Source organism: Aquarana catesbeiana, linkage group LG02 (assembly GCF_042186555.1).
Source record: "Aquarana catesbeiana isolate 2022-GZ linkage group LG02, ASM4218655v1, whole genome shotgun sequence".
In the NCBI taxonomy this organism is placed as follows: Eukaryota; Metazoa; Chordata; class Amphibia; order Anura; family Ranidae; genus Aquarana; species Aquarana catesbeiana.
Window position 1 is genome coordinate 695822687 of NC_133325.1, and position 25866 is coordinate 695848552.

A 25866-nucleotide genomic window follows, 5' to 3' on the forward strand; every position below is an offset into this window, starting at 1 on the left:
CACAAAGATTTGCCATGGCGCACATAGGACCTTGCGAGCGTGCGCAGCAGCCCAGGTCTGCCGTGACCTTGCACAGAGTGTCCGGTGAACAGCCAGCTTATTTAAACAGATGGTGGCTGACATGCGGCACTTCCAAAGGACATGGACAGAGCAGGCTCTTAATCATTCACTTTCAGCGGTTCATTTCTCCTTAACCGGGTTACGCGAGTCCTCCAGGTGTTGGTTGGCAGGCTAAGGTGACTTAGCAGGATTGTTGCATAGGGAATTGGTGAGCCCTATTAAGGGGTCTCCCTTCTGGGGTGGTTTAAATACTAAACCCAAGTACCCCCTTTTTGTGGCCTGCAATGTCTTCAAAAAAGAGGAGCGGGGCTAACACTACAGGGAAGGGTACCTCTGTTTCGTCAGCAGCTCCTCAGGAGCTAGTCAAATCCCCAGTGTTGTATCCCCTGAGAGACCAGAGGCTACTGGGCAATCTGAGCCGCTGTGCCTGTCTGGTATTGTGCCTACTGCCAGCACTGCTGTTTCAGCCTTTGTCACCAAGGATGATTTGTCCTCGGCTCTTGCCGGGTTAGAGGACAGGATTTCTGGCATGATTGCCTCCGTCACGCAGGCTGGCAAGACGTGTGACAGATCCCCCCCCCCCCTCCACGCATCCTAACTTGGAGCAGGAATGGGTTGATGAAGGGGAAGAGCTAAATGCTAAGGACTTTGTGAACGGCCAGGCAGAGGAATCTGGACCAGAAGATGTCCAGTTGGTATAGGCCTCTGTCTCAGAGACTTTTGATCCAAGCTCTTACCGAGATGGTTTGTTCTGCCTTTAACCCCTTCCCGCCGACCGTACGCACATATGCGTACTCTGCTTTCCGGGGTTATACCGGGATGATGCCCGCAGCTGCAGGCATCATCCCGGTACCGTTGTTTACAGCGGGCGATCGGCTACCCGAGTATAACAACCGATGCGGCTAAAAGCCGCTCGGTTGTTATATCGGAGGAGCGGGAGGGGACATCCGCCGCTGTTACCGAGCCTCCCGTGCGATCGGGAGGCCCGGTGTCCAATCGGGTACCTTCGGCGGCTGGGAGCGGGCTGGAACGAAGCTGTGGGCGGCTTCGTTCCAGCCTTCTTGTTGTAAACGCGGAAGCGACGTCATGATGTCACTTCCCGTTTACTCAGCTGCCAATTTAAAAAAAGTACACAGTATTCAGAATCGCCGTTTTCGGCGATCTGAATACTTTGAAGTGTAAAGGAGGGATGGGGGGTCTTTTAGACCCCCCATCCCTCCATAAAGAGTACCTGTCACCACCTATTACTGTCATAAGGGATGTTTACATTCCTTGTGACAGCAATAAAAGTAAAAAAAAAAAAAAAAAAAATTTTTAAAACACAATTTATAAAGTAAAATAAAATAAAATAAATTAAAAAAAATTTTTTTTAAAGTGCCCCTGTCCCCGCGAGCTCGCGCAGCGAAGAAAACGCATACGGAAGTCGCGCCCGCATATATAAACGGTGTTCAAATCACACATGTGAGGTATCGCCGCGATCGTCAGAGCGAGAGCAATAATTCTAGCCCTAGACCTCCTCTGTAACTCAAACCTGGTAACCGTAAAAACATTTTAAAGCGTCGCCTATGGAAATTCATAGGTACCGCAGTTTGTCGCCATTCCACGAGTGCGTGCAATTATAAAGGGTGACATGTTTGGTATCTATTTACTCGGCGTAACATCATCTTTCACATTATACAAAAAAATTGGGGTAACTTTACTGTTTGTATTTTTTAAAATTCATGAAAGGTGTCTCTTTTCCAAAAATTTGCGTTTAAAACACCGCTGCACAAATACCGTGTGATAAAAAATATTGCAACAATCGCCATTTTATTCTCTAGATTCTCTGCTAAAAATATATATATAATGTTTGGGAACTCTAAGTAATTTTCTAGCAAAAAATACGGATTTTAACTTGTAAACACCAAATTTCAAAAATAGGCTTAGTCATGAAAGGGTTAAGTTACCTCCTGCATAGGTTTCTGAGCCCCCCTGGTCCTCTTTTGGGGTCCCTGAGACCTCCTTAGGCTGTACAGGCTTTCCCCTTATACCCACTGTTGGAGCAAGTGGTGTATGCTGATTGGGAATATCCTGACAGGATTTTCATTCCTCTTAAAAGGTTTTCCCTTTTTATATCCCATGGAGGAGAAATTTGTTAAGAAATTGAGCATTCCAGCCGTAGATGCAGTGTCTTAAACAAAAATGTAACTTGTCTGGTGGATAACGCACAGGGCTTGAAGGACCCTGTTGACAAGAAATTGGAGTCACTATTAAGGGCTTCCTTTTCTTTGGCCGGTTTAGCTATTTAGGCAGCTGTTGCAGCAGTTGGAGTCTGCCAGTCCTTAAAGGATCGGGTCAGATGGCCAGACAGACCTAACCACAAGGATGATCCTGCTGAGAATATGGCAGAAATTCCCTTGAGCTCTGTGTTTTGCTGCAGATGCCTTGAAGGATTTGATACAGCAAGCTTCTCATTTGGCTCTCCTGTCTGTACACATGCGCAGACTTTTGTAGTTTAAAGTGGTATTCCGCCCAAAAAATAAAAGCCAGCAGCTACACATACTGCAGCTGCTGGCTTTTAACAATAGGACACTTACTTGTCCTGGAGTCCGGTGATGTCGGCACCGCAGCTGATGTTTCAATCAGCTGTCGGGTGCTGCCGCCGCCATTGTGGCTAAGGGTACCCGGCAGTGTAGCCTTACGGCTTCATGCCAGGAACCCTACTATGCATGTGTGAGTCCCCGCTCCTCTCTCCTACTGGCCCGGCGACAGGGAGAGGATGCGGGAGCCCCACGGTGATGTCAGGGGCCGCGGACCGGACTCCCGGAAGTGGGAACAGGATACCTGTCAAAGACTGGTATCCTGTCCCCCCCCTCCCCCCCGAAAGGTGCCAATTGTGGCACCGGAGGGGGAGAGGAGACAAATGAGCGGAGGTTCCACTTTTCGGTGGAACTCCGCTTTAAGGACTGATCAGCCGAACTTCCCTGTAAGAAGTTATTGGCAGGGTTCCCCTTCCATGGGTAACGCTTGTTTGGTGATGATTTGGACAAGTATATCCAAAAGATTTCCGAAGGGAAGAGCTCTCTACTTCCTGTGAAGAGAAAGACCAGGCGTCTCTCGTTTAAAACCTCAGGGACCGCTTCCTCAGATTTCTCAACGTCAAGGCAGTTCCACCGCCAACGGGGCGCTAGAGCCAGGGGCAAGCCACAGGGCCGGGGCCAGAAGAAACCCTGGGTCCAAAACTCTTCTAAACCTGGCACCAAGCCCTCCTTTTGAGAGGATGCCCCCACTCTATCGGGTGGGGGGGGTGAAGGCTGCTGTAATTTGAAGACATTTGGAGAACGGTGGTTCAAGCGGGGGTTCACCCACACCGCCAAAAAAAAAAAAATATTAAAAGCCAGCAGCTACAAATACTTTTTTTATGGAGTTGTTTACCTGTTGTTCAGAGTTACACCTCTATAATTACACGTCGTTTCCCCCCATCTGTGTATTGGGGGCTATTTATCCTTTGAGTCATTATTATATATTGTTGTTGCACCACACGAGGTAGCCGTTCTAATTGTATTTAAATGTTTTCGTTTACTTCTTTATATATTAGCACACATACACTAAATCCAGCTCCTTATAAAATTCATTCACGTTGTCACCTTTTTTGAACATGACGGCCCCTCGGTTACGCCATGTCCGCTGACACCACGATCGTTTCTCTCACTACCATATTTGAGTACTTTTTCGGTTTTACTGCGCAGGCACAACCTAAGTTCTCTTGGGCCACCCCTCACATTTTAGGCTCCTCTCGGTAGCGTAATTTCTCTGTGCCGTCACGTCCACACAGAGGAGACGCTTTGTTTCCCCGGGTCACCTACCGCGCACGCGCAGTATCGGTGACATTCTCCTGATCTACGCTTATATTGCTGCACTCATTTTCGCACAACGCATTGTTTGTTGTCATATTTGGCCTGAAATGATATTATACAGTCATTTCCTTTATTTATGTCTGTCCTTTGTGTTAAATCGTTCGTACACTTCCGGTTTATTATATACCACTGAAGTGAGGCGTGACACGAACGCCTGGAATGCACGCCGGACGTCCATTTTGGCCGATACCGGAAGTAATGTTTTTTTTATCCGTAGAGCTGCTTCCCATGATTATTGACAGATTTCCTATATATATTAGGGTGGCTACAGTGGGGGGAGGACGAAACGCGTCGGGTAGGACCCCACTGTCGCCATTTTTTCTCACAGCGCTGTTTTTACAATTTGGATCTACATGTGAGTGTACATCTATTTATTTTAAATAAAATTTTTCGTTTTTGGATTTACACTATGTGGCCCCTTCTTTCTTTCCTCATCTAACTACACCATTTCCTGGTCCATGGAATGTTGCCTCGAGGGATTCATCTACGGAACACCCCATCCTTCTAGGATCCACAGGACCATCCATACCCGTGAGATTGCCCATACCCTTCAGGACCCGAGTGCCACTGGGAGGAATACAGCAATCCGCGAGATAACATCCTTCTTTGAACCTAATACAGCCACTCACCACCCAAGCCTTATCTGACCCAATTTGGCGTATGCCCCTTTGGGTCCACCTCATCCGGTAAGCCTTTTCATCTCTCGGTGGGAGTGAGCCTGTCTACATTTGGGATGCCAAAAAGATTTTTTCCCAAAAAATTTTTTTCTGTCTAAAATATGTTTTTATAAGGATTACTCACCCTTACTGCTCTGTCACAATATCTACAAGAGGACTACCTATTTATAGATTTATTTCCCAGATACAGCTGATCCCGTTCACTGCATACAGACTGGCTTATGTTTGATATTGTTTAGCGCTACACTTTCTTGTTGCTTTTCACATTTTTACTTTGTTGGTCGTGTTAGCTGCTTTTGTACGTTTTTTCTTTTTTGGGTAGCGCAGAATTAGTTTGTATATATAGTTCTTGTGTGTTTTGATATCACATTCTGCTGCAGCCCATTCCATTTTTAACACAATGGATGTCTTTCACTACAGGGCCTCCCGGACCGTGAATACGGACGGAGTCTTTGTGGTTACCAGTAATGATACCGAATTAGGAGGTTTACTCTTGAGGCTTAAGAACATCATGTCCTCTGAATTACATCTGCAGTGGGACATGGTGTTCTTGGAACAATATGTCTCTGAACATATGGTCCCCAGAAGCCTCAGATGGGATGTACACCCCCCCAAGGGGAACCTGACATAGAATCTTGGTATAAATATTTCAACGAGGCGGGGATTAATCTCCTTAGTGTCCTCATTTCCAAAAAACGCCAGAAACTATCCGTGTTGGATAGTGAGATCAAGGAGATTAAAGACAAACTTTTAACACACAAAAATTCCTCAGAGTACTCTGTTCTTTCCTCCAACCTTCAGAAACACCTTGAGAAGGAGGATAAGGAACAGAGGAACAAAAAACAGAAAAAGTACTCTAGAGATGTAGGGGACTACAGAACAGGGAATGTTTTTGGTTGGCAGAAGTTGTTTGCTGCAAATTCTAGCAGCACCACTCCTGCATCCTCTGCATCCTGCCCCCCCAGTACCTTGGCAGCCAGAATTGCTGACACAGGGGTACAACCCCCGGGTACCCCTGTCGGTATAAGGAGGAGTGATAACTTAAAGTATGAATCTCCATCACGCACTAATAGACAGTATCACAACCCCCACACTCCTTATGTCAACCAGAGAAGTAGGGGTCATATTAGAGGGAAACAGGGCGGTAGAGGCCAACGTGGCCGTGGAAGGTATCCTCCTGAACCCTATTCAGGACAACGCGAGGCCTCCCAATCTCGACAGGCGGCCTGCATAGATACCCACTACCAGAATCCCCACTATTACGAACAACCACCCTTGACCACCCAAAATAGGTTTCTACCTCTTAGGAACACCTGGGATGACGAATATGGGGAAGATTATGGATATAACCCTGGGTTTAGACATGAACAGTCCTTCCAGGATTATCCCCCATCTAACACCAATCAACGTCACGCACAGGTTTTTCACGAGGTCCAAAGACCCAGAAAAAGGGGTCCCGACCCAAGAGAGGTACAAGGGGAGGTTGGAGAACCCAAAGGATGAAATCGAAGGAGAACCTAAGGGGCCAGGGCGTCTTTAATCTAAGTACCAAGCCATTGACCAGTGAAGAGCTTTCTGTATTAGACAAGGGACTTAAAGTACATACGTAAGCTACATATCCAACGCTATCTCATCTCCAATCCTGTCAGAAATGAGAGGAGCGCCACATCTGGTACAGTCCATTCGGGCCTGTCCAACCCCTCACTGTTCACTCCACCAGTCCCTTTGGCGCCAGCCATTAGTGTGTTTAGGGACTTAGTCCAGAAAGATCTATCTGAACTTCCAGATAAACACACATACCGCCACTCCTTGTCCAGCACTGGTTTGAAGTCCCTGTGCTCACAAAAAGATCTCGTGATCCGTCCAGCGGACAAGGGTGGGGGCATTGTGGTTCTAGATAAGGACTACATATCCGAGGTGTACAGGATTCTTAATGAACCTGATACATATGAAATAATGCCCAATAATCCCACCAACTTTTTTAAAAGAGAGTTGTCTGTCATTGTAAAGAAGGGTTATGATCATGGGATCCTAAACAGAAAGGAGAAAGATTTTTTGGTGCCCTTGGCACCCAGGGTTCCCACTATTTATTATTTACCTAAGGTGCACAAGAACCCAGTTCAACCCCCAGGCCGGCCTATCGTGAGTGGCATAGACTCTGTCACCTCACGTATAGGCCGGTATATTGATTTTTACTTACAGCCACTTGTTAGGCGTATGCCCTCTTATCTGAAAGATACAGGGGCCACCATACGGATGCTTGAAAGTTTAGAATTACAGGGTGACCATATTATTGCCACTGCTGATGTGGCTTCCCTGTATACGTGTATACCCCAAGACAAGGGCCTAGAGGCTGTCCAATACTTTCTTGAGAAGGAGCCCAGCATTGCCTCCTTTCAGTGCTCTTTTATCATGGAACTATTGGAGTTCGCTATGAAGCGAAGTTATTTCTGGTTTGACCAGCAATATTATCATCAGCTGCGTGGCGTGGCCATGGGTGCCAAATTTGCCCCTAGCCTCGCCAATTTATTTATGGCCAAATGGGAGGAGGATGTCGTCTATACCAATAGGGACCCTTCCCTAATCTTGTGGGCACGGTATATTGACGACATCCTCCTCTTATGGAGTGGTAGTGCCGAGTCGTTGGATTCATTCTTTGAACATCTTAACACCAACGATCGTGGCATTTCCCTGACCTATACAGCCAGCAAACAAAAAATTAATTTTTTGGATCTAGACATTGAGATCTGCAATGGTCGCTTCCAGTTCCAGACTCATTTCAAGACCACGGACCGGAATAGTTTTATACCTCCCAGATAGTTGCCATCACCGGTCCTGGCTTGATTCAGTCCCAAAAAGTCAATTTCTCAGATTACGAAGAAATTGCTCCAACACTGAGGCCTTTAGAGCACAATCTACTCTTTTGAAGGCGAAGTTGTTGGACAAGAATTATGACTCCCAACTCATAGATCGTGAGTTCCAACGTGCCCTTGGAACCAACAGAGAGTCACTCCTTGTTGAAAGGCCCAAAAATGAACAGAGCGAGATCTTCAAGTGGTCTCTTTTGATGGCTTTTTCCAATCAATATAAACATGTTAAAGCCATTATGTCCAAGCATTGGGATATTCTCAAGAATGATCGGGTTTTGAGTACTGTCTTGCCTGACAGGGCAAAGGTCATTTTTAGGGGTGCCCCTACTCTACAAAGTAGAATCGCCCCCAACATCATTAACCCCCCCAAACGCCAACTACTCTTCAATGAAATGGAGGGATTCTACTCATGTAGAAGATGCATTGTATGTCAACATAACACTGGCATAGGAAGGAAAACTGCATCGTTTACTTCATCAGTCACACAGAAACGATATTCCATCAAACGTTTCTGTACCTGCACTACCAGCTACATCGTTTACTTAATCACATGCCATTGTGGAAAACAATATGTTGGCCGTACTATTCGCTCTTTTGCCATAAGAGTAGCGGAACATATTGCTTTGTTAAAGAGCGGTGACACTAAGCATACAGTTCCCCGACACTACAAGTTACATCACAATCGGGTGATTGCTGGGACACAATTCATAGTAATCGATCAATATGTTCCCCCGTGGAGGGGTGGGGCCATGACCAGGGGTGTGTCACTACTGGAGACTTTCTGGATCCATGAGCTCCGTACTCTGTTTCCATTGGGTATTAACGTGGAGTTGGATGTCAACGCCTTCATTAACAGGGCCTGACATCCACCTCCAGGCGACAAACTTTCTCCTTTCTGTTCTTTGTTTTTTGTTTTTTGTATTTTGTTTTTGTTTATAGCCTCAATTTGGCTTCTGCATACCATTCCATTGTAATTGGTCATTCCACATACACATAATGGTTGCACTCTAGGGTGCAATTACTATACACAGGGAGTGTCCTTTGCACATTTCCGTGTGCATTCTATTCACTATTCTGTGTATTAATATATTTTACTATTTGTGTCTATATATATATATGGGCGCATTGCCCTATGTACATTGTCATGGGAACCCGCTCCACTTATTTATTTCACTAATCTTTGGCATTTATTTTTGTCATTCTTTTCCTGCTGACTTTTGATACATGGCCACTTACCTGTCCCAGGGTCCAGTGATGTCGGCAGGGGACGCCGAGAACCCGCTCGGTTCTCGGCAGCTGCCGCCGCCATCCTAGGCGAGGGAATCAGGAAGTGAAGCGTTGCGGCTTCACTTCCCGGTTCCCTACTGCGCATGCGCGAGTCGCGCTGCGCGTCCCTAGTGGTCCCCGCTCTCTCCTGGGAGATGTGTGTTCCCAGCAGACAGCGCGGTCGGGACGGGAAGAGGCATAGACTCCCATGGGAGTCTATGCCGGAAGTGGGTGCAAATACCTGTCTTAGACAGGTATCTGCACCCCCCTCCCCCCTGAAAGGTGCCAAATGTGACACCGGAGGGGGGGAGGGTTCCGAAAAGCGGAAGTTCCATTTTTGTGTGGAACTCCGCTTTCAGGACGAGTGGGTCACTTCAGCAGTATCCCCTGTTTGTAAGATCCAGCGTGCCTTCAGATCCTCCAAAAAGAGACTTATTGTTTCAGACACTAGATCAGTTAGTGCATCAGGGAGTGATTTATACAGGTCCCTGTATCCGAAAGGGGCGCAGGGTTTTATTTGAACCTATTCACGGTTCTAAAACCAAATGGGGACACAAGGCCCATTTTGGATCTAAGATTCCTGCACCAGTATCTGTTAATCCAGTCCTTTTCCAGTGGAGTCAATCTGCTCGCTAGTAGCCTCACTCCAGATGGGAAACTTTCTTGCCTCCATCGATATCACGGATGCATATACGTGCCTATCTTTCAACCTCACCAGAGGTTAGTGCGTTTTGCAGTAGAGGAACTGCAAAAAATGACTTCCAGTTTGTGGCTCTGCCCTTCGGCTTGCCACAGCACCCCGGGTATTTACAAAGGTCCTAGCACCAGTACTGGGTCTTTTAAGGGCCCAGGGAATCTTGGTACTCAGATACTTGGATGATCTCCTGCTCAGAGATCACTTACTACAGGCTCTAGAACAGAGCGTAGCCTGCACAGTGCTGTGTTTGGAAAGCCTCGGCTGGGTTATAAATACCGAAAAGTCAGCCTTGAGGCCAGCTCAGTCTCTGAAATATTCAGTTCTGATCCTATATGTGGTTCGAGCACGGGTATTTTTGCCACCCGTAAAGATACGTGCCCTGAAGGATCAGGTGAGTCAGGTAAGGGGCACCAGGCAACTCTCCATTTGGCTCTGTATGAGTCTTCTGTGAAGGATGGTGTCCTCCTTTGAGGCAGTTCCCTATGCCCAGTTCCATACTGGCCTATTCAACAAGACATCTTGTTGGCTTGGAACAAGAGTGCAAGCCCTGGATTACCCCATGTGCTTATCTCCTCAGGTGCGCTTAAGCCTAAGCTAGTGGTTGCAGGATCAGAACATGCGAAGGGGAAGATCCTTCCTCCCGGTCTCTTGGAGAGTACTGACCACAGACGCCAGTCTCTCTGGCTGGGGAGCGACCCTAGAAGGGCTCACAGCTCAGAGGAGATGGTCAAGGGCAGAGCAGAGCCTGCCCATCAACATCCTGGAGTTGTGGGCAGTAGCGCGTCTGGCCCTACAATCCTGGCCGGTGGAGCTTCAGGACTGCCCTATCGGGGTTCAATACCAAATTGCCACTGCGGTGGCCTATATCAACCGCCAAGGCATTACCAGGAGCCGTTCAGCTCAGGAGAAGGTGAACCACATATTAGCCTGGGCAGAGGGACATGTGCCGGTTCTAACGGTGGTCCGTATCCCGGGGGTAGAGAACTGGAAGGAAGATTACCTCAGCCGCCAGCAGATCCACCCGGGGGAATGATCCCTACACACGAACGTGTTTCGAAGAAATTTGCCAGCGATGGGGATGGCCAGATATTGATCTATTGGCATCTAGGTTCAACAACAAAGCTACATTAGTTTGTGTCCTGAACAAGGGATCCCCTGGCAATCAGAGCAGATGCTCTGGTAGTTCCATGGAGCCCGTTCTCCTGGTTTATGCTTTCTCTCCGATCCCTCTCCTTCCACATTTGTTGCGCAGGACTTGGGAAGAGTCATCCTGGTAGCACTGGCTTGGGCTAGAAGGTCCTGGTTCCCAGAGATCGTGAGATTGGCAATAGACGGGCCATGGGCGCTTCTGCGTCACCCTGATCTACTGTCTAAAGGTCCTATATTCCAACTCAATTTACAGTCTCTAAATTTTACGGCATGATTAATGAAGCCAGGATGTTGAAGGATCGTAGCATCTCTGGACCGGTGGAATCCACCCTAGTGAAAGCCACGAAAGCGGTTTCCAGGAGGATCTGTTATCAGGTCCGGAAGACTTCTATTACTTGGTGTGAAGCCAGAACATGGCATACTCGGAAATACGTGATTGGGAGAGTTCTCTCTTTTCTACAGTCAGGTGTGGAAATCAGACTGGCCTTGAGTACAATTTAGGGGTCAGATTTTGGCCTTGTCAGTATTCTTTCAAAGACCTTTAGCCTCCCTTTCTCTGGTCCAAACCTTTATGCAGGGGGCAACTTGTCTGCTTCCCCCCATTAGGTCACCTATGTGTCCTTGAGACTTAAATTTGGTGCTGTCTGTGTTACAGAAACAACCATTTGAGCCTATCAAGGAAATTCCATTGGTCTTGTTGTCATGCAAAATAGCCTTCCTGATGGGCATCACCTCGGCTAGAAGGGTATCGTAATTGGCGGCCCTTTCATGTAGGGAACCATACTTGATCCTTTACCACGACAAGGTGGTGTTGCGTCCTATTCCATCCTTCTTGCCAAAGGTGGTGTCGGCCTTTCATTTGAATCGGGACATTGTTCTGCCTTCCTTTTTTTTTTTCTCTCAGCCTTGTTCAGCAGAGGAGGGGTGACTGCATTCCTTGGATGTAGTGCAGGCAGTCAGAGTTAATTAGTCTAGATCTGCGGAGATCTGAGAATCTGACTCCTTTTTTGTTTTACCAGAAGGACCCAAGAAGGGGCAGACCGCTTCCATTGTCCATTGTGTCCGCCAGTTGGTCTTTCAGGCCTCTCGTCTGAAATTTAAGGCTCCTCCCTTCAGGGTGAGAGCTCACTCTACCAGGGGTGTGGGAACCTCCCTTGGCTTTTCGCCATCAGGTATCTGTGGCTTTGTAAAGGTCTTGTAAAGGTGCATGCGTTCACAAGATTTTATCAGGTGGATGTTAGAGCAGCCGAGGATTCGGCTTTTCGGCCATAGTGTACTACAGGCTGCCGTATGAAGTCTGATGGCTATTTTTTTGGCAGGGTGTCTCCCTCCCATCAAGGCTATTGCTCTGGGACATCCCAGTAAGTAAGGTATAATAGCCTTATTCTGTGTCCCGTGTTGTACAATAAAGAAAATATGATTTTTTTCATCATACTTTACCTGTAAAATCCTTTTTTTTTTTTTTTAGTACATCACAGGGCAGGGAGGTCCCTCCCCTCTTTTGAGAATTCAGTGCTTGCTACAAAACAGAACTACTTCCTGTATGGGAGGGGTTATATAGGGGCGGACTTCCTGTCTAAGACTTTGGTTTACCAGTGTCCATTCACCTAGAGATGGCATATAACCCCGTAAGTAAGGGAAAATAGCCTAACTCTGTGTCCTGTAAGGTTCTCAAAGAAAAGGATTTTGCAGGCAAGTGTGATGAAAAAATCATATTTGTTGAATAGGCACTTCAGTACCCAGGTTACATTTCCTTTCAAAATGAGCATAACTGGTTTTCACAAAAGGCTATACTGTATATAATACAGTCATATCGTATGTGAAATTGACGTGCTAAACCAAGAATGAATATAAACTAAAATTTGGTAAGACCCCATCTACCCTGGCTAATGAACCTGGGTGTTATGGGACCATTGAGCTACACAAAAAGGACACAAGGGACCATTTAGAACCAGAGAAAGATAGGTAATGGAGACAGAGGATAGAAAATAACCGGAACAGAGGGGGGCAATGAAAAACGGTTAAGAGAACAAAAAGTAAGTTGAAAAAAAGCAGAAGGAAGAAGGGCAGGAAGTGGTGCAGGTATATGGAGGAAAGACCCGGAGTGGTTGAAGACTTGCTAATTTTAAAGTGGTTTTAAAGCCTTAAAGTGATTCTAATTTCTCTCTTTGTGTGTTTGTTGCTTTGAAAAAAACAAAAAAAAACAAACATGTTATACTTCCCTGCCCAGTGTAATGGTTTTGCATAGAGCAGCCCAGATCATCCTCTTCTTGGGTTCCTCTTCGGTGTTCCTGGCCCCTCCCTCCTGTTGAGTGCCCCCACAGCAAGCAGCTTGCTATGGGGGCATCCGAGCTGAGCCACAGCTCCCTGTGTCCATTCAGACACGGAATACTCCATATTCCCATCGCACACTTTCCTGGATAAGTTCTAAGAGACACTGGTTCCCCACACTAACACCGATTCTAATACAGATCGGGAGCCACGGCCAGATGGATCTACACAGACGTATATATTGTGACTGACGCTGAGTGCCCCTATAGTAATCTGCTTGCTATGGGGGCACTCGTGCAGGCTCGCTCTCGAGTGGGCTGTTTGCTTTTCTTTAGACACACAGCCCAGCTCCACCCTGCCTCCCGCTCTCTGCTCACAGGATTTGACTGGCAGCAGGAGTCAGTGGCTCCTGCTGGTCTCCGCCAAACCAGTATGAGCTAGGAGAGCTGAGAAGAGCTGCTGCAGAGGAGCACAGAGCTTGATCGAGATCTGGTTCAGGTAAGTATTTAGTGGGGCTGCAGGGGAAGCTACAAGGTTTTTTTTAGCTTAATGCAGAGAATGCAATAAAATTAAAAAACTTTTTACCTTTAAAGCAATAGTAAATTCCGCTTGGTCATTTTTACCTACAGGTAAGCCTATAATTAAGGCTTACCTGTAGGTAAGATTAATATCTCTTAAACGTGAACCGTTTACGAGATATTCACCCTGGATGTAACCAGTTACGTCAGTGGCACATACGCTCTGCAGGTCCGGCATACAGTATCTCACAAAAGTGAGTATACCCTTCACATTTTTGTAAATATTTTATTATATCTTTTCATGTGACAGAAATGACACTTTGCTACAATGTAAAGTAGTGAGTGTACAGCTTGTATAACAGTGTAAATTTGCTGTCCCCTCAAAATAACGCAACACACGGCCATTAATGTCTAAACCGCTTGCAACAAAAGTGAGTACACCCCTAAGTGAAAATGTCCAAATTGGGACCAAAGTGTCAATGTTTTGTGTGGCCACCATTATTTTCCATCACTGCCTTAACCCTCTTGGGCATGGAGTTAACCAGAGCTACACAGGTTGCCTCTGGAGTCCTCTTCCACTCCTCCATGACAACATCACGGAGCTGGTGGATGTTGGAGACCTTGCGCTCCTCCACCTTCTGTTTGAGTATGCCCCACGGATGCTCAGTAGGGTTTAGGTCTGGAGACATACTTGGCCAGTCCATCACCTTTACCCTCAACTTCTTTAGCAAGGCAGTGGTCATCTTGGAGGTGTGTTTGGGGTCGTTATCATGTTGGAATACTGTCCTGCGGCCCAGTCTCTGAAGGGAGGGGGATCATGCTCTGCTTCAGTATGTCACAGTACATGTTGGCATTCATTGTTCCCTCAAAGAACTGTAGCTCCCCAGTGACAGCAGCACTCATGCAGCCCCAGACCATGACGCTCCCACCACCATGCTTGACTGTAGGCAAGACACACTTGTTTTTGTACTCCTCACCTGGTTGCCGCCACACACGCTCAACACCATCTGAACCAAATAAGTTTGTTTTGGTCTCATCAGACCACAGGACAGTCCTTAGCCTGCTTGTCTTCAGCAAACTGTTTGTGGGCTTTCTTGTGCATCATTTTTAGAAGATGCAGTGTATGGTCTGAGTACTGACAGGCTGACCCCCACTCCTTCAACATCTGCAGCAATGCTGGCAGCACTCATACGTCTGTTATCCAAAGACAACCTCTGGATATGACGCTGAGCACGTGCACTCAACTTCTTTGATTGACCATGGCGAGGCCTGTTTTGAATGGAACCTGTCCTGTTAAACCTCTGTATGGTCTTGGACACTTGGCGATGCATACCAGCACATTATGCCATTGCCTTGCAGGTTTTTTTTTTTTTTTGTACAACAGCCACGGTTTACAGCCGCTCTAAGTCAGATTTGAATGACCGCTGTATGTAGAACTATGACTGCATTGATGCTAATGTTTATCTTGGCTATGCTGCACTCTACACTCTAGTTTTCTTCTGTAACGTCAAAAAGCTGTAACATTTCCATTGTTAACTGGCCCTAATGATGTTTGCCATTGCAACCTGATCCTGATTAATGTTGGCAGAAAGTTTAAATTTACTTTTTTTTTTTTTTACTGTACCAGGCAGACGCTTGTGTAATTAACAATAACAGATTGATTTTCCACCTTGTTGAGCTTTATTTGTGGCCCAGCATAGAACCTGCAATATAGATCTAATGATTTCTCCATTATCATCAATTGTGTCTGTTATTCTGCATCCTGTGATCACATATGGGTGGTTGTGCCAGTATTAATACCAATGTGCTTACAATTCACAAATCCCTGTCAACAATTGTTCTTTATCAGTTTAAACAATGCAGTACTATGTGCTGAACATCTGTATAAATCACAATTTGCCTGCTGTATAATACTGGAAGAAAGGACTGTAAGGGTTTTCTCTTGACCAACCAGATCAGATCCGACCATTCTTTATCTTGGTGAATGCCTAAAAAGAATGTAATACAGTGCCTGATTGTTAGCTGTTTGTAACCAATCCACTTTTTTTTTACTGTTACTTTATTATGTGGTATGAAACAAAGATCTTGGGCATCATTGTTAGAGCTTCTGTTATTTTGTTGTGACAATGAATTAGTTTGAATTTGGGCTCATTTGGCTGGTCTTCTCCTCTGGGTCACAGGAGTGCAACTCGTTTTGCACTCCTGTGACCCGTTTTCAGCAGAGCGGTCTGAAGTTCGCTCTACGCTGACGTCGCCAAGATCAGTCCAGGCAGCGTGTCATCCCGACTTCCGAAGTCTGGATGTGCCAGGTGCCTTGACTGATAGCAGTCTCAGCCTCTCAGCGAGCCTCTGAGATGGCCACTCCCCGCTACCTCCACAGCTCAGAGCTCCAGTGAGCGTGGAGGAGCAGAGTGGGAGAGATGCTGACTGACAGGCAGCAGCTCTCTGCTCGGGAAGGTGAGAGAACTGAGCCATCGGCGGTGTTCGGTGGCTCTGTTCTCGGTGAAGAGGCAGCGTGGGACAGATGCAGAATTGCACCGATGCTGCATCCACCTGCATTCATGCTGCAGGTAAGTATGATTGGCCAATTAAAAAAAAATCAAAAAAAAAAAAACATGCTTCTCTTTTAAGGTAAAAAAATCTTCTGTGTGCAACTCCCAGACTGGATGTTATGAAGCCACCCCTGCAGGTGATGCATTCTCCACTGAGGCATAGCCGGCACTAGCCAGCTTTTACCAGAGCTCCTGCTTGTGGAGATAAGTAGTTGTCAGTTCAGGTCAGCAGCTGCCAGGCCATCTTACAGGTGAGTATTATATCTAATTGAAACAAGAGGTAGCTGGTGAGAGGACACAGCACCAGCCACTTCCAGGAATGATACTGAAATATGCCTCTGGGTCAGTGGACAAGCCCAGTGGCCTTTCAGGGAGCACAATGGAACTCCTGACAAGGATTCTGTGGGCACCATTGAAAGTACTGTTTGAAATTCTGTTTATGCCATTGGTAGCCCTTCTGGGGATTCTGCTGGAAGTGATTCTGTGAATGCTATAAGAAGGATTGGTGGAGATGCTGGGAGTAATGGCAGGGTTACAGATGAGAAGCATTGGAAGTACAGGCAAGGATTCTGGAAGTCCTGGGGGAGATCCCAGTGGGTCCTGGAAATAGAGATGTTAGGTGTAAAAGCGTTTCCTGGAAATGCAGAGATGGGCAGCTCCTAACACTAAAAGGGGAGGAACAGAACTTTCAGCCAATCAAAGCTCTGTTGCTTTACACATTCCTTTCGATCATAAACTGGTTCCTGATTAACTGTCCGAAAACGGCTAATCAAAGGCAGTGAGACATTTCCTGATCTGTGCAGCTGCGGACCAGAAATGTCTCACTGTCTGTTATTAGCGATGTGCAGTGGCGGGATCGGGCAAGTGGGTTGGGACTAGGATCCTGAACATGCCCGAGCCATTCCTATTGGTGGGCCTTTTTTTTTTAACCACCATCCTTCTAATGAAAAATCACAGGAGCTGAGCAGAAAACTGTCAAACAGCATCTGTATCCAGTCAGATGCATCCGCCATTCAGGTATTTAGACAGTTGGCAGAGCTGGCTGTCAAAATTCTATATCCACAATAGGAGATTCATCCTTCTGTGCTGTATAGTGTGGATAGAGGAATCTGATTCTTTTTGATCTGTGTATGGCCAACTTAACAATGTTAAACATGGTTAGAGGTATCGAGCACAGGTCATTGTGTTCTCTCCCCCCAACCCTTTTTTTTTTTTTTTTTTTTTTTTGCATAGTAGATCAGCTAGGTGAGAATAGGTAGAGCAGAAGTTCAGCTACCATTTTTACTTGGATCACCAATCAGATGGTTAAATGTAATTTCTTTTCTAAGTTGGGGGAAATTTTGACTGTGCATATGGGAGATGTCTGCATACTAATAGAACATGATAGTTTCAATCCCCACAATGCTGAGATTACTATTTCTCCCTGGAATTTCTATTTAAGTTGTTGCCCACATCCCAAAATAAACACGGCTATTGAATCCAGACTGGGAAAAAAAATCTAGAATCTAGTTTTCCTTGTAGATCACAAATCTTTTTCAATTAAGCTTAAGGTTTTGAGGACAACATTTCTGATAGCTGTCTTTTTCACTGTAAGTGACCGTACCAGCAATTAGTTGTATGTGGTTAACATTAAATAGTAGGTAATTGATATAATGGGACGGTAATGACAGTATCTAAAAGGTTTTATTTGCTTGCACAGCATGATAGAAGTCTTTATTTCATGCGTGTGTGGGTGGATTTGTCCTTTGTCTACAAGCTTGAATAAGCTGGCTTGCAATGTGCTTACTCTTTGAAAAAATGTCTAGGGCAAGTCACTGGAACTGGAATCTTCTCCCAATGAAGATTGTAATTCTGTGCTCTGTAGCCAATATGCTGTTGTGTCAAAGTGTAGGGCCATACACCACTAATACCGCATACACACAATCGGACATTCCGACAACAAAATCCTGGATTTATTTCCGGCGGATGTTGGCTCAAACTTGTCTTGCATACACACGGTCACACAAATGTTGTCGGAAATTCCGAATGTCAAGAACGCGGTGGCGTACAACACGTACGACGAGCCGTGAAAAATGAAGTTCGATAGCCAGTGCGGCTCTTCTGCTTCATTCCAAGCATGCGTGAACTTTTGTGCTTCGGAAATGTGTACACATGATCAGAATTTCCGACAATGGATTTTGTTGTCGGAAAATTTGAGATCCAGCTCTCAAACTTTTGTTGTCGGAAATTCCGACAACAAATGTTCGATGGAGCCTACACACGGTCGGAATTTCCGACAACAAGCTCACATCGAACATTTGTTGGAAATTCCGACCGTGTGTATGCAGCATAAGATTGAGTGTATTTGTGTAGTGAGGTAGTACAGGTGGATCCAATCACGGTATACGAATCAATGACAGGCTGAAAGGTGGCTACAGCTGTGTGCATGTAAGTGCAAAAAGTGCAGTTGCATGTGTTGAACAGCTGAACGGCCCTTGACATGCTTTGTGTCCAGGGCCACGTATCAACCACATGTAACTGCTGGATGTGTGATTAAGGGCTGGTTCACACCACAAAAACGTACTCCAGATATTTTACAGATGCGATTCTGCATGCACGTTCTGGTGCATTTTTGATGCGTTTCCGTATGCAGTCCAGATGCTTTTTTTTTTTCTTTTTTTTTTTTTTCAGGGTCAGTTCACACCATAGAAACGCAGTCCGGATGCGTTTCAGATTTGTATAGGCTTACTGGCCACATTTGATCACATCCACCTGTGCTGCCCTTTGCACAAATATGCTCATTCTTGCCAGTGTATGGCCCTAACCTGCTATGTCAATGCCTTTGCTTTGCAGCAGTAAAGGGATAGACTGCCTTACATATCATACATAATCACTTGTATTTTCTTTATGGACTCTGTGATTTTTGTTCTGTAGGTGGAATGCAAGACTACAATTATATCTATGGAAACTGCCTGGAAGTGACGTTTGAACTGTCATGCTGCAAGTACCCACGTGCATCTGAACTTGCCCAGGAGTGGAATAATAACAGAGAGTCTCTGCTAGCATTTATGGAAATGGTAATGTGATATTTAGTTAATTGTGCACCGTGGTCACAAATGATTATTTGAATACGAAGTTTCATTGTGATTTGATTTTGGAAACCAAAAGGCCTAGCCATAGACAGGTGGATGTCTCCCCAAGAACAATCGGAGGAAAGACATTTGACAGTCTGTAGGAGCAGGGCTCACTAATATGAATCGTGCATCTTGTTGCATTGAACTATACATGTGTATTTTAAAGTTGTTCTAAGCATGACATAAATCTACTTCTCAAACTTCCCTTTGACTGTTAAAGCTGTTATGTCTCCCTATAACCTCATCCCTGGGTGCGTAAATATATTTCAGGGGTTCAGCAGAGTATCTTAAATTAGCTACATCTAAACCTAAAAACACAAATGTAGAGTGTTGTAGCCTACCACACCTTAGATGAGGCTGCATTCGTTTTCTTTTTGATGCTTTTTTTTTTTTTTACATGGCATTCTTGTGAATAATATACTTCCATTCTTTAAGTGGCTACAGAACTATGGAGGGAGTCAAAAGGCAGTTTTTTTTTTGTAGTTACAGAATGGCTTGGAAGACAAATGTCCACATGAAATGAAAAGAACACTGCATTTCTCACAAGGTCAACACGTATGTCCTAATTGTACAGAACAAGACACAGGCAAAGTATTCATAGACCTTGGGTTGTAGTCTCATACCCTCAGATGATTGGATAAAGTCAAAGCTTTCCCTATAACCCATGACTATTCTGTGTGCCTCCCCTTAAACCTTGCCTCATTCAGGGTGTCTTGAGGTAATGTACCTCTTCTCCCTTGCAGAGAAATCACTCTTAAAGGAATATTAAAGCAAACATGGTATACTTACCTGCTCTGTGCTATCGTTTTGCACAGAGCAGCCCGGATTCTCCTCTTTTAGGGTCCTACACCGGAAATTCTGGCCCCTCCCTCCTACCGGGTGCCCCCACAGCAAGCACCCAAACAGACGTGCTCCCGACCTGCGGCTCTGTGTCCATTCACACACGGAGCCGTGAGTCGTCCCTGCCCCCTCTGTCTCCTGATTGGCTCACTGGCTGTGATTGACAACAGCGGGAGGCATGGCTCCCGCTGCTGCCAAAAACCAGTCGGGAGTGCGTGTTCCCAGAGCGACAAGGCTCTCGTGGACATCGCTGGATCAAGAGGGGGCTCAGGTAAGTTTTTTTGGGGGGGCTGCTGCACACAGAAGGTTTTTTTTACCTTCATGCATATAATGCATGAAGGTAAAAAACCTTGTGCCTTTACAACCACTTTTAACTTTTTTATTGCTAGTTTATTATTTTGAGATTTTATTGTTTTATCTTTGGATTCTTTAACTCTTTAATATATTTTTCACTGCTTTCTTATACCACAGATATCAGCATTTCTGACAAGATCATCATGTATTTTCTGTACTTATAAAACAAAACGAGCAAGGCAGCACTACATATAAATTGACGCAATCTACTTATTTAAGATGTGCTCTATCGAAATAAAGTGCATGTGCAATAGCAGTGTTCAGATATAATTTGCGATAGGTGATTAACCCAAAGTCTTATATAGGGCTGCAACTAACGATTATTTTCATAATCGATTAGTTGGCCGATTATTGTTTCGATTAATCGATTAATCGGTTGATAAGCTTAAAAAAAAAAAGTGTTGTGTATAATTTAGTTAATATGTAAAGTTTTAAAAAAAGGCAATTTATTCTTAAATATCTCTATGCAGTGGTAAATATAAATAACTATATGGTTAGGGAGCAACATATCTAATCCACTCTGAGAATAACAGACAGAAGAGATATACTGTATATACAATTAGATGAGATATACTGTATATACTATTAGAGGAGAGATATACTGTATATGCTATTAGAGGATATATACTATTAAAAAAGGGTGAATCTGGTAAATATCATCAGACTCAGAGATCAATTTTTTTTTATTTAAAAAACAAACAATGTCTTCCTTCAAAAAAAATGGCATTTTAAGAACATTTGTTCAATTTTTTAATTGTTAGTGGGGTCAAATTGACGTTCATTTTCAACCATGGTGACAATTTGTAAATAGAAAACTTCTTGGTCAAAGGAATTTTCAGACGGTGTATGTGGTTTTCGTTCATTTTAAAAACAGAATGTTAAAAACAAGTGAAAATTTCAAACATTCTTTCATTCAGCGAATGTACAAAGATTTTTCGTCTGAATATTCTCTTCTGAAAATTGATCCGTGTGGCCAGCATAAGGCTCGGTGCACACCTATGCAGTTTGCTTTTGATATGTTTCTGCAATGTTTTTTGCTGTGCGTTTTGATTTTTGCGCACGTGATTTTGCTGCAATTTGCATTTATTTTTGCATTTTTTGGCCCAATTTGTTGTTGGGCAGATTAAAAAACACAAATTGCTACAAAAACGCATTACATGCTTTTCTGCAGCTTTTCCATTGAAGTGTATTGAACCAAAAAAGCACCGTTTTACATAAAAAAAAAGTCCCTGAACCTTTCCAAATACGCAGCAGCTGAAAAAAAGCATAGATGTGAACGTGTCCCATAGGAAACCATGTAAATGAACTGCAGTGCGTTTCTGCAAAAAGCACCAAAAAACACACAGATGTGAACCACGTCTAAGAGGTTTAGTAACATAATGGGGGTTTAAAAAAAACTAAAATTAGCCCTTTATAGTACAAAAAAAGCAAATAATCTCTATTGTAAGGGGTTCATTTTTTTACTGTAGAACTGTGAAAGTAACATTTACAGTAGCGATTATTTGCTCTTTTTGTACTATAAAAGGCTCAATTTAATTTTTTTTTAACCCCATTATGTTACTGGCCGATTAATCGATTATGAAAATAGTAATCGATTATTTTCATAATCGATTAGTTGTCGATTAATCGATTAGTTGTTTCAGCCCTAGTCTTATATATAGTGAAAGTCCAGTCAGGTTATAGATCTTACTTGGCACATTCTCAACGATGATCTGCCACAACACCTCCACTCGTGAGACTAAGGGGGGATAGACCACTCCCTTATGAGAAGACTCTTACCAGACAACACTGGAAAGTAAGTATCAATCAGCAATCTCGGATGTCGCCTCTGAATGAATATCTCCTCACACTCACTCTGCAGCACAGGGGTTGGATCTCACACTTATGCCTCGTTTCCACTGAGCGGATCGGTTCTGGTCGGTACAGTTTGGAAGGCCTAGAATGGTCCGGCCTATTCAGGTGAGCGTTTCCACTGCAAGTCGGACCGCCAGGGGCCATACGTGGGTTTAGAAAAAATGCCTAGCATGGCGTCACACGTCTGGCAATCAGTGGAATGTATCGTAGCTCCGCCCTAACTGAACCGTACCATTTTCTATGGCCCCACATCTAAAGCAGGACCCAGAATGGTGCGGTTCGGTTTGGTTGTATGGGCCGCTTTCATAATGGAAACGCTCAAAATAGCGTACCGTACCGAATCAACCCATCTGCTCAGTGGAAACAAGGCATAATGCACTCATTCCGTGGCAAAAGAAAGGGAATAGCGTAATTCTGTTTAAAAGCTTTAATTCAACCAAGCCCCCCTTTTAAGATATGCACTTACTCTAAATCAGATTATATCAGCACATAGCTGTCAGTATCTAAAATTTGAAGTGATCATCTGATCGGTCCGTATCTGGTGCATATTTAGTACTGCAGGTCCGGAACCCAGCACTGCACATTTCAATATATCTCTTCAACTATAAATATATTCACATTTATATAGAATACCTCATTTATATTTAATCTCATAACGAGCATAAAATCCTCATTTTAAAATACAATTACATAAAATAAATTGTAAAATGTTTGCACATCAATTAATACAACAGATATGGCTCGATTATTAAAAACTAATAAAACCTTAAACGTTATTATAAAATCATTGATATCAAAATATATATATAACTCACCCTAGCTAGATTTAATACACTGATCAAATATAAATAAACGTTATATGTGAAAATCCATATACTAAATGGGAGACTAAGTATACAACATATCATGGGTTCTCTAATTAAAATATATTAAACTTTAATTCCCATATTAGTTATTCTGCACCGCTGCTCTCCTCAGTTAATAGTCACTAATAAAGCAGTTGACATCTAATTCTATGTTCATTCCCTTAGGTGTTGACGTATTCATGAGAAATATCCATCTAGTCTTCTTTTTGATATTTCACGTACTAAATTAGATTCTCTCCAGTTAGGGTGTATGTGGTCAACACCCCAAAATTTAAGACCAGAGTTTTTAAAGTGTAAAGATACGCTATGATACTTGAACCCGATCTCGATGTTATGTATATGTTCAGCTATCCGTATTTAAGTTTTCTTTTTGTTCGACCCACGTACATCAAATTACAAGGACATTGTAACACATACACTACATTTGTGGTATTACATGTAATAAATTCTGAAATCTCAAAAGAGTTATTATTCCCAGTGGAGGTGAATTCGGTAAGTCCTCTAATCGGATTATTTAGTTGGGAGCATGCATTACATTTCCTACATGAAAAAAATCCAGTGCACTGCCAGAACATACATGTTCTGGCGGGAGGGTCAAGCACTTTTTTGACGACCCTATCCCCAAAATTAGGAGCTTTCCGTAGATAAATGAAGGATTTTGAAGGAGGTGTTTTTTATATCTCCTTGAGTGTTTATTATTTCACTGATCCCGCTTGTATTTGGAAGGGGCTAGTGCTGGATATTTTCTGTACTTGCTGAAAATGTTCATGTCTTGAAAATGAAACTGGTGCAGCCACTGTATCTATGAACTGGTGCTGCAATTTTCTGTGCTGGGTTTAGATATGTTTTAAAAGAGAAGTGTGTTTTTTTTTTATTTTTTTTAAAAACAAACTATATACTCCACCCAGGTGGATGCAGCATCAATTCCCCGCCAGCTCTGTTGTAAGAACTGAGCGATCAAACACCTCTGATCGCTCAGTTCTCCCCCTCAGCTCTGAGCAGAGAGCCATGACTGTCGGCCTCCAGCTCTCTGCTCTCACCTCCAGCGCTCTCTAGAGAGCTGAGCTGTGGAGGGGGCGGGAGGGGCTGGCTCAAGCTCTTGGCGGATCACTAAGAGACTGAGCCTGGTGCCGGTCCAGGTAATTGGAGTGGATCCCAACCATATGGTCGCGATCTTGCCGCAGCCTGGACTGGATCGATAACATCACCTAACAGCGAGCTTCAGCCCGCTGTCAGCTGAAAACTGGTCACAGAAGTGCAGAACGAACTGCACTCTTGTGATCCACAGAAGTACAGCCAAAAAAGCTTTGGACATACTTCTCCTTTGACTTTATTTTTGTCTTATGTGTCAAGTTATAGCGTTTACTAAATAGGGGATAGTTTTATAGCATTTATAGCATTTTTATTAATAATTTTTTTTTTTTTACTAGTAATGGCGGCGATCAGCGATTTGTATTGTGACTGCGACGTTATGGCGGACATGTCGGACATATTTGACACATTTTTGGGACCATTGTCATTTATACAGCGATCAGTGCGATTAAAAGTGCATTGATTACTGTGTAAATGATGCTGGCAGTGAAGGGGTTAACCACTAGGGGGCGGGGAGAGGTTAAGTGTGTCCTAGGGGAGTGATTTCTAACTGTCCCCTGATGGGCTGGTGTGTGACGTCACTGATCTCTGCTCCCAATGACAGGGAGCAGAGATCGAGTGACACTTGTCACTAGGCAGAACGGGGAGATGCTGTTTACATCAGCATCTCCCCGTTCGTCCTCTCCGTGAGGCGATCACGGGTATCCCTGCGGCCTGACTCACGGAGCTCCCGGGCGGCGCGCACCGCCAGCGCACGCAATGGCTCGGCGGGGAATTCAAATGGACGTACAGGTACGCCCATTTGCCCAGCCGTGCCATTCTGCCGACGTACATCGGCGTGCGCCAGTCGGGAACCGGTTAAAGTAAATGCTGTTATGCCTATGTGTCACCACTGGGGGCTGTATGGAGCACGTACCTTCTCATGCTTTGCTCAGAGATCACGCTGTGTCACAGAAACAGCAAGACTCTTTTTCTCCAGCCAGCAGGCAGACCTCCGTTAAGTTTGGGGGGTTTTTCTTCCTCCAGCTTCCAGGTCTCCTTCACGCCATCCCTCCCTCACTCACAAGCCGATCCCGTCGGATCGGAGGCCCGTGCTTGCACGGGAAAACTCTTTTTGATAGAGAAAGGAGGGGGTGGCACGATGTGAGGTGGGGGCGAGGTTTAGCGCGGCGTTGGCGTCCTCCAACGCGGGAGTGTGTTTTTAAATAAAACTCCATTTGTGCTGGCTGCAAAGACATGAGAGCCAAGGGAGCATGAAAGAGGTTGGTGACACAGGCATTTCCTGCTTAACACATTTACTATTTGCATGATGCTGAGCATTAATAGCAGCGGCAGTGGCTGGACTATTGCTCAAGCAGTGGATGCGATTTCTTCTGATAGTACCTCTGCTTTGTGCATCGGGCTAAGGTCAGAAGGGGGAGTAAAAACACCCCCAAAATACAGCTAAAATGGTCCCCCTCAAGCTCTGGAAAGCCTACTCATCTCTACAAATGGCATCCTCCCCTGAGAGTGGCTGGTCAGAATGAGCATCGGGACCATGAAATGTTTGCAACGGTTTTCAATACTGCAGCCCCTGTGTATTTTACCAAAAGATCTTTTTTTCCCTCAGCCATGATGGGTTTTAGAAAAAAAAAGTTTAGCGACATTCATCGCACAGGTTCTCTTCCATTGCCCAGGACCCTCAAACTGAGGAACTAGGTGCGGGAGAAGACGAATCCCCTCAGGGGACCGTGGTGAGGCTGATGACTCCTGAGGTGCCAAATGTGGGAGAATCAGCTGGTTTCAATCTTA

General features: G+C 44.7%; 1 protein-coding gene across 1 annotated transcript in view; it reads left to right on the plus strand.

Annotated features, from left to right (window-relative positions):
- CPD (carboxypeptidase D) overlaps window positions 1–25866 on the plus strand; it is a 203927-nt gene that overhangs the window by 73206 nt on the left and 104855 nt on the right. The window contains exon 3 of the mRNA XM_073616853.1: window positions 18870–19012. Coding sequence (XP_073472954.1) covers window positions 18870–19012 — 143 coding nt within the window. The remainder of the gene's footprint in view (window positions 1–18869; window positions 19013–25866) is intronic.